General features: G+C 46.8%; 1 protein-coding gene across 1 annotated transcript in view; it reads left to right on the forward strand.

Annotated features, from left to right (window-relative positions):
* The window catches only part of FAM120A (family with sequence similarity 120 member A), a 225,659-nt gene that overhangs the window by 102,999 nt on the left and 110,063 nt on the right, over positions 1-12,597 (forward strand). Inside the window, exon 5 of the mRNA XM_063940739.1 lies at positions 5,052-5,148. Within this exon, the coding sequence (XP_063796809.1) occupies positions 5,052-5,148 (97 nt within the window). The remainder of the gene's footprint in view (positions 1-5,051; positions 5,149-12,597) is intronic.

Raw genomic sequence — 12,597 nt, forward strand, 5'->3', positions numbered from 1 at the left:
CACACTGGCATCACGGGTAAGTGCTATGTCCATTTCGGCCAGAAGAAGTTTATGGACGCGACAGTGGTCAGGCGATGCGGATTCAAAACGGCATATGGAAGTTTTGCCGTATAAAGGGGAGGAGTTATTTGGAGTCGGTCTATCAGATTTGGTGGCCACGGCTACAGCCGGGAAATCCACCTTTTTACCTCAAGCTACTCCCCAACAGAAAAAGACACCGACTTTTCAACCGCAGTCCTTTCGTTCCTTTAAAAACAAGAGAGCAAAGGGATATTCATATCTGCCACGAGGCAGAGGAAGGGGGAAGAGACACCAACAGGCAGCTCCTTCCCAGGAACAGAAGCCCTCCCCCGCTTCTACAAAAGCCTCAGCATGACGCTGGGGCTTCTCAAGCGGACTCGGGGGCGGTGGGCGGTCGTCTCAAGCATTTCAGCGCGCAGTGGGCTCACTCGCAGGTAGATCCCTGGATCCTGCAGATAATATCTCAGGGGTACAGGTTGGAACTAGAGACAGATCCGCCTCGCCGTTTCCTGAAGTCTGCTTTACCAACGTCCCCCTCCGAAAGGGAGACGGTTTTGGAAGCCATTCACAAGCTGTACTCTCAGCAGGTGATAGTCAAGGTACCTCTTCTACAACAGGGAAAGGGGTATTATTCCACTCTATTTGTGGTACCGAAGCCGGACGGCTCGGTAAGACCTATTCTAAATCTGAAGTCCTTGAACCTGTACATAAAGAAGTTCAAGTTCAAAATGGAGTCACTCAGAGCAGTGATAGCGAACCTGGAAGAAGGGGACTTTATGGTGTCCTTGGACATCAAGGATGCGTACCTCCACGTTCCAATTTACCCCTCACACCAGGGGTACCTCAGGTTCGTTGTACAAAACTGTCACTATCAGTTTCAGACGCTGCCGTTCGGATTGTCCACGGCACCTCGGGTCTTTACAAAGGTAATGGCCGAGATGATGATTCTTCTTCGAAGAAAAGGCGTATTAATTATCCCATACTTGGACGATCTCCTAATAAGGGCAAGGTCCAGAGAACAGCTAGAGAGGGGATTAGCACTGTCTCAAGAAGTGCTAAAACAACACGGCTGGATTCTGAATATTCCAAAATCCCAGTTAATGCCGACAACTCGTCTGCTGTTCCTAGGGATGATTCTGGACACGGTTCAGAAAAAGGTTTTTCTCCCGGAGGAAAAAGCCAAGGAGTTGTCCGAGCTTGTCAGGAACCTCCTAAAACCAGGAAAGGTGTCTGTACATCAATGCACAAGAGTCCTGGGAAAAATGGTGGCTTCTTACGAAGCAATTCCATTCGGCAGATTCCATGCACGAATTTTCCAGAGGGATCTGTTAGACAAATGGTCAGGGTCGCATCTTCAGATGCACCAGCGGATAACCCTGTCTCCAAGGACAAGGGTATCTCTTCTGTGGTGGTTGCAGAGTGCTCATCTATTGGAGGGCCGCAGATTCGGCATACAGGATTGGATCCTGGTGACCACGGACGCCAGCCTGAGAGGCTGGGGAGCAGTCACACAAGGAAGAAACTTCCAGGGAGTGTGGACGAGCCTGGAAACGTCTCTTCACATAAACATTCTGGAACTAAGAGCAATCTACAATGCTCTAAGCCAGGCAGAACCTCTGCTTCAAGGAAAACCGGTGTTGATCCAGTCGGACAACATCACGGCAGTCGCCCATGTGAACAGACAGGGCGGCACAAGAAGCAGGAGTGCAATGGCAGAAGCTGCAAGGATTCTTCGCTGGGCAGAGAATCATGTGATAGCACTGTCAGCAGTGTTCATCCCGGGAGTGGACAACTGGGAAGCAGACTTCCTCAGCAGACACGACCTTCACCCGGGAGAGTGGGGACTTCATCCGGAAGTCTTCCACATGCTGGTAACCCGTTGGGAAAGACCAATGGTGGACATGATGGCGTCTCGCCTCAACAAAAAACTGGACAGGTATTGCGCCAGGTCAAGAGATCCGCAGGCAATAGCTGTGGACGCGCTGGTAACGCCTTGGGTGTACCAGTCGGTGTATGTGTTTCCTCCTCTGCCTCTCATACCAAAAGTATTGAGAATTATACGGCAAAGAGGCGTAAGAACGATACTAGTGGTTCCGGATTGGCCAAGAAGGACTTGGTACCCGGAACTTCAAGAGATGATCACGGAAGATCCGTGGCCTCTACCTCTAAGGAGGGACTTGCTTCAGCAGGGTCCCTGTCTGTTTCAAGACTTACCGCGGCTGCGTTTGACGGCATGGCGGTTGAACGCCGGATCCTAAAGGAAAAAGGCATGCCGGAAGAAGTCATTCCTACTTTGATTAAAGCAAGGAAGGAAGTAACCGTGCAACACTATCACCGCATTTGGCGAAGATATGTTGCGTGGTGCGAGGATCGGAGTGCTCCGATGGAGGAATTTCAACTGGGTCGATTCCTACATTTCCTGCAATCAGGATTGTCTATGGGTCTCAAATTGGGATCTATTAAGGTTCAAATTTCGGCCCTGTCGATTTTCTTTCAAAAAGAATTGGCTTCAGTTCCTGAAGTCCAGACTTTTGTTAAGGGAGTGCTGCATATACAGCCTCCTGTGGTGCCTCCAGTGGCACCGTGGGATCTCAATGTGGTTTTGGAATTTCTAAAATCTCATTGGTTTGAACCACTAAAAAAGGTGGATTTAAAATATCTCACATGGAAAGTGACCATGTTACTAGCCCTGGCTTCGGCCAGGAGAGTGTCAGAACTGGCAGCTTTATCTTACAAAAGCCCATATCTGATTTTCCATTCGGACAGGGCAGAACTGCGGACTCGTCCGCATTTTCTCCCTAAGGTGGTGTCAGCATTTCATCTGAACCAGCCTATTGTAGTGCCTGCGGCTACAAGTGACTTGGAGGACTCCAAGTTACTGGACGTTGTCAGAGCATTAAAAATATATATTGCAAGGACAGCTGGAGTCAGAAAATCTGACTCGTTGTTTTATTGTATGCACCCAACAAGATGGGTGCTCCTGCGTCTAAGCAGACGATTGCTCGTTGGATCTGTAGCACAATCCAACTTGCACATTCTGTGGCAGGCCTGCCACAGCCTAAATCTGTAAAGGCCCACTCCACAAGGAAGGTGGGCTCATCTTGGGCGGCTGCCCGAGGGGTCTCGGCATTACAACTTTGCCGAGCAGCTACGTGGTCAGGGGAGAACACGTTTGTAAAATTTTACAAATTTGATACTCTGGCTAAGGAGGACCTTGAGTTCTCTCATTCGGTGCTGCAGAGTCATCCGCACTCTCCCGCCCGTTTGGGAGCTTTGGTATAATCCCCATGGTCCTTTCAGGAACCCCAGCATCCACTAGGACGATAGAGAAAATAAGAATTTACTTACCGATAATTCTATTTCTCGGAGTCCGTAGTGGATGCTGGGCGCCCATCCCAAGTGCGGATTATCTGCAATAATTGTACATAGTTATTGTTAACTAATTCGGGTTATTGTTAAGAAGCCATCTTTCAGAGGCTCCTCTGTTATCATACTGTTAACTGGTTTTGATCACAAGTTGTACGGTGTGATTGGTGTGGCTGGTATGAGTCTTACCCGGGATTCAAAATTCCTCCCTTATTGTGTACGCTCGTCCGGGCACAGTACCTAACTGGCTTGGAGGAGGGTCATAGGGGGAGGAGCCAGTGCACACCACCTGATCGGAAAGCTTTACTTTTGTGCCCTGTCTCCTGCGGAGCCGCTATTCCCCATGGTCCTTTCAGGAACCCCAGCATCCACTACGGACTCCGAGAAATAGAATTATCGGTAAGTAAATTCTTATTTTTAAACGTACCGGTAAATCTTTTTCTCCTAGTCCGTAGAGGATGCTGGGAGCCCGTCCCAGTGCGGACTACATCTGCAAGACTTGTTTATAGTTGTTGCTTTTATAAGGGTTATGTTAGTTAGAATCGGCCTTTGACTGATACTGGGTTTTTTTTCATACTGTTAACTGGTTGCATATATTCCAGGTTATATGGTATGATTGGTGTGGGCTGGTATGAATCTTGCCCTTAGATTAACAAAATCCTTTCCTCATATTGTCCATCTCCTCTGGGCGCAGTTTCTCTAACTGAGGTCTGGAGGAGGGGCATAGAGGGAGGAGCCAGTGCACAGAGCCCGTCTATACCCCATGGTCCTTACAGAGTCCCCAGCATCCTCTACGAACTAGGAGAAAAAGATTTACCGGTAGGTTCAAAATCTTATTTTTTTTCTCAGGGAATACCTTGGGGGTGTAGGTGGTTGGAGAGGACTGGGCACCAAACAGTTACAGCTTTTGAGTTCCCAGAATGCTGGGGTCCCTCCTCCCCTATACCCCGCCCCCAGCTCAGGCTATCCAGTTTTGCAGTATTAAAGATATCTTTGGCATCTGCTTCCCCATTTTTTTTATTTTTTTTATTAAAAAAATGGGTTAAAATTGAGCCTTTCCTTTATATTACATTTCTATTACCATGACCATTGGGCCTGCTTTAGACTAAAAACAGACAATGATATTCTTGAAGTACAGATTGAAGACCATTTTTTTAACCCCATTATTGCAAGTCTTACATTTTATTGTTCTGTATCTGTTTATTTAGATTGTGTGTGGGATGGGGGGGTTATATGGCAGCACACAAATCATTGTCCTCTTTTGTTAAGTACAGGCTTTGCATTTTTATAGGAGCATCTTTATAGTTTGATCAATTAGAATGCCAAATCAAAGCTCTAATGGCTGCTTACTTTGCCACATCGAGGTCTATGCCAACCAAAATTGTATTTGCTGAGTGGGATTTTTATTTTATTTTTTTTAAACGTTTTTATAGGCTTTAAAATAGCAATGTGGTGACGGATTATTCTTAGACAATAGGTAATTCTAGATAGCTTTTAGGGTTAATGTGATATTATATGAGTGTGTTATATGTGTATAAATATTGTAGGAGGAAGAGTGTGATTTGGGGTAAAAGAGTGGAAGAAGCGCGATAATGAAAAAAGCGTGATTTATATTATAGTAGTATAATACAAATGTATTAAAGTAAATTACTTATGTTTTTCAGTCCAGAACAGATGACAAAGTTTCCCGGTTCAGGAGAGCGGTCGCTTACTACAGGGCCACCAACAAGCCACTGCCATATCCACCAGCTCCGTACCCTGGTATGTCTGGGGTTTGAATAACTGGGCTTCACTATGGAATAAATTCCAATACTCTGTTTTAAAATCTTTAATTTTGCTCGCCTTCAGGACTGCTTATTTTCAAGGAAAATTCTTTCTACAGTAGCTCATGTCTTGCATGGGTTTTTGAGAATTTGAAGATCCTGTGAGGAATAAACTGTTTAAAACCTATTTCAGTGTCAGTGGAGATGACAGAGTAATATGAAAATACAGCACCAATATGCAAAACCCTTCCAATGCTATATTGATCCTTTTTATACCACTGAGCATTCATATACATTAATACCATTGCAGAAAACTTGTGTTGTTATGGAGCAGATTCAGTTAGCTGCAACCGGAATAACATGTGTATCATGTGCTAAACGGGCAGCCTGTATCTAATTGACCATTAGGTGTCGCCTAACTCTCAAACACAGTACATATATGGTCACAGATGGGGATGCGGTTAATTTGCAGGCTGTAGGGATCCCGGCAGCCGACAATGACGACAGATGGAATACTGTCGCAACGGTGCTATTCCTACTTGTGAGTATCCACGACACCAATAGAGTGGGAATAGATCCTGTGGCGAGCCACTGAGCCTGCAGCGTGGCGAGTGCAGCAAACCCGCAAGGGGAATCTTGGCGCTCGCCCCGCTGCCTGCATTATGGCGGGCGCGATGCAGCTGCCGGGATACTGACAGCCGGCATCACGTCCACCTTCAGATCATATTTAATCCCACAGATGTAGGTGCTCTGAAATGAATACAAATATAACAGGTTATATGTCTGTTGATGACAGAGGAAGGCCCTTGTACTCACATCCGCTATAAGTTCTTGATCTCTCCTCATAGGGTTTTGGATTCAATCCACATACAGTACAAAATTAAAATTCAATGGCGCAATACAGTCTATAGCAGTGATTCTAAAACTAGAGTATCAGAATTTCTCATACGTCCTAGAGGATGCTGGGGTCCACTTCAGTACAATGAGGTATAGACTGTTCCGCAGGAGTCATGGGTACTTAAAGACTTTTCAAGGGTATGAACTGGCTCCTCCCTCTATGCCCCTCCTCCAGACCTCAGTTTTAGGAATGTGCCCAGGCAGACTGGATGCACTCTGAGGAGCTCTACTGAGTTTCTCTGAAAAGACTTATGTTAGGTTTTTCATTTTCAGGGAGAACTGGCAACAGTCTCCCTACTTCGTGGTACTGAGGGGGCAGAAGTAGGAACCAACTTCCTAAAGAATTTCATGGCTCTGCTTCTGGCTGACAGGACACCATTAGCTCCTGAAGGGAACTGAACGCTAGCCGTGTCTAGATGCTCACTCCCACAGCACGCCGTCACTCCCCTCACAGAGCCAGAAGTCAGAAGACAGGTGAGTGTTAGAAGACAGATCTTCAATGAAGAAAGTGACGGCTAAAGGTACCGCGCGACTGGCGGGAGCGCAGCGCAACATAAACATACACATACACAGGCACTGCGGGGGGCGCGGGCACCCTGGGCAGCATGAAACCTATGGAAACTGGCATAAATAAGGGGCATAAGTTGCTGAGGCACAGTCCTACCCCTGCCAGTATAAAAAATTATCTCATAAAAGCTGAGGAGAAACACGCCATTGAAGAGTGGAGCTTCCTCCTCAGTCAGCCAGCACACTGCTCAGCACCATTTTCTCTCTCTCCTCAGGCTGCACAGACAACGCTGGTCCTCCTCCACTACTGAACAAGTATCAGTGCAAAACAGGGGGGGCCACAGTGAATTTGGTGCTATATAATTGTGTGATTAACATTATAAAAGCGCTGAATGTCAGTGGGCATTTTGTGTTCACAGACATTGTGTTACTGGCACTGGGTTGTAAACTGGTAAATCCTATCTGTGTCCCTCTGACAGATTTTACTGTGGGTCTGTCACCTATAAGTCCCGGAGTGTCTGTGGTGTGGTTCTGCACGTATGTGACATGTCTGTGGCAGGGAACTCTGTGGGGAGACATGTTAGGGACATAGAGGTGTAATATGACACCAAGAGCCTGACTGGGTGAAAGGTTACATGATGGTGTGAATCATATCAGTAAGAGGTTGGACTGAATCTCATACAGAAAATTAAAATAATCTGTTGAAGATGTGATTTTTAATAGTTCTGCCTTTCTGCGTCACATACAAGTTTGCAGAAGTAGTACAAACTGATACCGACACGGACTCTGATTCCTGTGTCGACACTAGTGATTCCAGGGGAATAGGTCCTAAGTTAGCAAAACATTCAAAGCATGTTTTAGCTATAAAGGAGGTGTTAGAAGTTATGAAGCCCCCTCTTTTACCACAAGGAGAGGGTTTACTTTAGTAAAGAAGTAATGTAATTTTCCCTCCACCTCTGGTTTGATTTAACCTGAAAAGAAATTTCAGATTCCCAAAAGGAATTCAGGCAGCTTACCTTTTTCCAAAAAAGGTTGGAGTCACCCCGCATTTTAGACAGGGCCCTGTCATAAAAGAGAAAAGGTGTTTCTCCCTGCGCCTGGAATGGCTTCACTTAAGGAGCCGACAGACCGCAAGTGAGTGAGGTGATCTATCGATGTGGCCAATGGGACACTACTCAGGCCTACCATTGTCTGTGAGGGGGTGAGTAGTGCTATTGAAAAGTGGTCAGAAAACTTGTCAACGTCAGGTCATATCAAAGACGCTGCTGCGTACGTACTAGAAACCATGAAATATATTGGTTTCTTGGGATCAAGAACCGCTACCATGGCAGTATCGGCTCGGAGGGCGTTGTGGATTCGCCAGTGGAATGCTGATGCAGATTCCAAAAGAAATATGGAGGCTCTCCCGTATAAAGGTGAGGCCTTGTTTGGTGATGGGCTGGATGCGTCAGTCTCGGCGGCTACCGCAGGTAAGTCGACATTCTTGCCTTATGCTCCTACACTGGCAAAAAAGACACTCTCGCATACAGTCTTTTCGGCCCAACAAATACAAAAAGGCCAAAGGTCTCCCCTTTTTTGCAGGTAGGGAAAAAAGGAAAGAAATCCGCAGCGTCTCCCGGATCGCAGGAGCAGAAGTCCACCCCTGCTTCTGCCAAATCTGTAGCATAACGCTGGGGCTCCCTTGCGGGAGTCCGCTCGGGTGGGAGCACGTCTGAAACTTTTCAGCCAAATCTGGATTCAATCTGGCCTGGACCCAATGGGTCTTACAAATAGTGTCCCATGGGTACAAACTAGAGTTTCAAGACGTCCCCCCCCCCCCCCCATATGCCGATTTTTCAAATCGACCTTTCCAGCTTCTCTTCCGGGAAGAGAGGCAGTAACAACGGCAATTAAAAAATTATATCAGGATCAGGTCATTGTCGTGGTACCCTTGGCACAGTAAGGAGAAGGTTTTTCGTAGTTCCGAAGCCGGACGGCTCGGTCAGACCGATTTTAAACCTGAAAACTCTGAATCTCTACCTGAAAAGGTTCAAGTTCAAGATGGAATCCCTGAGGGCAGTGATTTCCAGTCTGGAAGAGGGGGGGACTTCATGGTGTCAGTAGACATAAAAGATGCTTACTTGCATGTTCCCGTTTATCCTTCGCACCAAGCTTATCTGAGATTCGCAGTACATGATTGCCATTACCAGTTTAAGACGTTGCCGTTCGGACTCTCCATGGCACTGAGGGTATTCACCAAGGTGATGGCGGAGATGATGGTCTTCCTTCGTTAAAAAGGAGTCAATATAATTCCTTATCTGGACGATCTCCTGATAAAAGCGAGATCCAGAGAACAGTTGGTGCAGAACATCGCACTCTCTCTGTCAATACTCCAACAACACGGTTGGATCATGAATTTTCCAAAGTCGCAGTTGGAACCGACTACAAGATTGTCCTTTTTAGGAATGATTCTGGACACAGAGGTACGGAGAGTATTTCTTCCAGTGGAAAAGGCTCTGGAAATGCAGAAAATGGTCAAACAAATATTAAAACCAACAAGCGTGTCGATCCATCAATGCATTTGGTTGTTGGGAAAAATTGTAGCGGCCTACGAGGCCATACAGTTTGGCCGATTCCATGACAGAGTATTCCAGTGGAACCTGTTGGACAAGTGCACCGGAAAATAATCCTGTCCCCCAAAGCCAGGATTTCGCTCCTGTGGTGGCTTCACAGTTCTCACCTACTAGAGGGACGCAGGTTTGGGATTCACGACTGGGTCCTAATAACCACGGATGCAAGTCTCCGAGGCTGGAGAGTTGTCACACAGGGGGAAAGCTTCCAAGGAAAATGGTCAAGTCAGGAAGTCTGCCTTCACATTAACGTTCTGGAATTGAGAGCCATTTACAATGGCCTTCTACAAGCGGTACATCTTCTTCAAGATCCCGTGCAGTTCCAGTCGGACAATGTAACAGCAGTCGCGTACATAAACAGGCAAGGCGGAACGAAAAGCAGAGCGGCAATGGCAGAGGTGACAAGTATTCTCCTCTGAGCAGAAAGACATGTTAGCTATGTCAGCAATTTTCATTCCGGGAGTGGACAACTGGGAAGAAGACTTCCTCAGCAGACACGATCTCCATCCAGGAGAGTGGGACCTCCACTAAGAAGGCAGAGGTGACAAGTCTTTGTGGAGTTCCTCAAGTAGACATGATGGCATCTCGTCTAAATAAGAAGCTTCAGAGATATTGTTCAAAGTCTAGAGACCATCAAGCAATAGCAGTGGATGCACTGGTGACCCAGTGGGTGTTTCGGTCGGTATATGTTTTCCCTCCGCTTCCACGAATTCCAAAAGTTCTCAAAATAATAATAAGAACAAGAGTTTGAGCAATCTTCATTGACCCAGACTGGCCAAGGAGGGCTTGGTATCCAGATCTTCAGGAGTTGCTCATAGAAGATCCTCGGCCTCTTCCTCCTCGAGAGGACCTACTACAGCAGGGACCGTGTGTGTATCAAGACTTACCGCGGCTACATTTGACGGCATGGCTGCTGAGCATCGGATCCTAGCCCGAAAGGGTATTCCCAAGGAAGTCATTCCCACTCTTATTCAGGCCAGGAAAGGAGTAACGTCTAAACATTACCACTGTATTTGGAGAAAATGTGTGTCTTGGTGTGAATCCAAGAAGGCTCCTACGGAAGAGTTTGAGTTGGGACGTTTTCTCCATTTTCTGCAGGCTCGTGTGGATGCGGGCCTTAGATTGGGGTCAATCAAGGTCCAGATTTCGGCCTCATCAGTTTTCTTTCAAAAACAATTGGCCTCCTTTGCACAAGTCCAGACGTTCGTGAAAGGGGTTCTTCACATCCAGCCTCCATCTGTGCCTCCAGTGGCACCATGGGACCTTAATGTGGTGTTGCAGTTCCTTCAATCAGATTGGTTTGAACCTCTGCAGGAGATAGAATTGAAGTTTCTCACTTGGAAAGTGGTGATACTTTTGGCCTTGGCATCCGCAAGGCGGGTGTCGGAGTTGGGGGCCCTTGTCTCACAAGAGCCCTTACCTGATCTTCCATGAAGATAGGGCAGAGTTAAGAACTCGTCAACAATTTCTTCCAAAGGTGGTTTCGTCCTTCCACATAAACCAACCAATTGTGGTGCCAGTAGCTACTGACACGTTCACTGAGTCACAGTCTCTAGATGTGGTTAGAGCTTTGAAGATTTATGTCGCAAGAACAGCTCGATTACGGAAAACAGAGGCTCTGTTTGTCCTGTATGCTCCCAGCAAGATTGGGTGTCCTGCTTCTAAGCAGACTATTGCGCGCTGGATCAGAGGGACAATTCAACAGGCTCATTCTACGGCAGGCATGCCGGTACCGAAGTCGGTGAAGGCCCATTCTACTAGGAAAGTGGGCTCATCCTGGGCGGCTGCCTGGAGCGTCTCGGCTTTAAAACGTACTTGGTCAGGGTCAAACACATTTGCTAAATTTTATAAGTTTGACACCTTGGCCGATGAGGACCTCAAGTTCGGTCAGTCGGTACTGCCACCTGTACTGGAGCTTTGGTATAACCCCATGGTACTGAAGTGGACCCCAGCATCCTCTAGGACGTATGAGAAAATAGGATTTTAATACCTACCGGTAAATCCTTTTCTCCTAGTCCGTAGAGGATGCTGGGCACCCGACCCAGTGCGTACTTTACCTGCAGTTTGTTCTTTATAGTTACACAAGTTGTGTTTCATTTGTTTTCAGCATGTTGCTGTAAATGATTCATGCCTGTTGGCGTGTGTCATGTTGAATGCCATGTTATGCGGCATGGTTGAGGTGTGAGCTGGTATGAATCTCACCATTAGTATAAAAGTAAATCCTTTCCTCGAAATGTCCGTCTCCCTGGGCACAGTTCCTATCACTGAGGTCTGGAGGAGGGGCATAGAGGGAGTAGCAAGTTCACACCCTTGAAAAGTCTTAAAGTGCCCATGACTTCTGTGGAACCGTCTACCCCATGGTACTGAAGTGGACCCCAGCATCCTCTACCGACTAGGAGAAAAGGATTTACCGGTAGGTATTAAAATCCTATTTTTCACGGCACCCCTAGGCCAAAAGTTTCTTATTGAGAAATTCAGAAAAAAATATTAAATCAAGTAAATGATGTTTATATGTCATCCTTAGGTTCAATTATGTGATGAGGGACAGGATTCACTTCTGTTTGTCCACATATTTTATGATTGGAAGCCGCAAGCACTGGTTTTGTCTGTTACATTAACTGTTAAGAATTTGAATTGGTCCTTGACCACCAATCCAGGTTACCCCTGCAAGTACTCCAAGGCACTCCAGGGTGCCATGGCACACAGTTTGAGAACCACTGACATAATGAATTAAAGTCATGCACCAGGGCTAGGTGCCACTACAACCTGTGCACCACAGGAAAGAGGTCCCCTGAAGATGTTAAAACCAGGGCAGACTTTTTTTTTTGCTTCGTAAAGTAAATATGTACACTAAACTTTTCTATTCACTTCTGTAAGCTGCCGCCCGTCCGCCAAGCCCATCCCGCTCACCAACCCAGCAGTGTCCCACCGGTGAATACTGCTTTCTCGGACTGAAGCTAATGTGTCCCCGCAGCCCCCACTTACATGTAATGCAGTGGCGATTGCAGCGCTGATCCGTTCAGCTCCTCGGAGCACCCAGGACCGCATTCAGCAACATGCATCCTCCTCACTGCCTGTTACTTACTACCAACACCTGCCCGCCGCAAACTCCTGCGTGCTCACACACAACCCCTAACTAACTAAAATAAAAAAAATAGGCGGTTTCTGGGCAGCCTCGTTTCGGCCACTTGTCGTGGCACACAGATTGAGAACCACTGGTCTTATAGCATGATCTAGTTCCACTTCCATTATAAAGAATCTCTGTCGCTATACAATGGGGCAGATGTATTGAGCCTGGAGAAGTGATAAAGCAGTGATAATGCACTCCTTGTTGGTGAGACCTCTTTATCAGGATTCAATTGCAGCCAACTGGCACTCATCCACTACTGAAGCTCAGCTAGACACTTATTTAGAGCTGGTATTGGGTTCTCCGT

Source organism: Pseudophryne corroboree, chromosome 9 (assembly GCF_028390025.1).
Source record: "Pseudophryne corroboree isolate aPseCor3 chromosome 9, aPseCor3.hap2, whole genome shotgun sequence".
NCBI lineage: Eukaryota > Metazoa > Chordata > Amphibia > Anura > Myobatrachidae > Pseudophryne > Pseudophryne corroboree.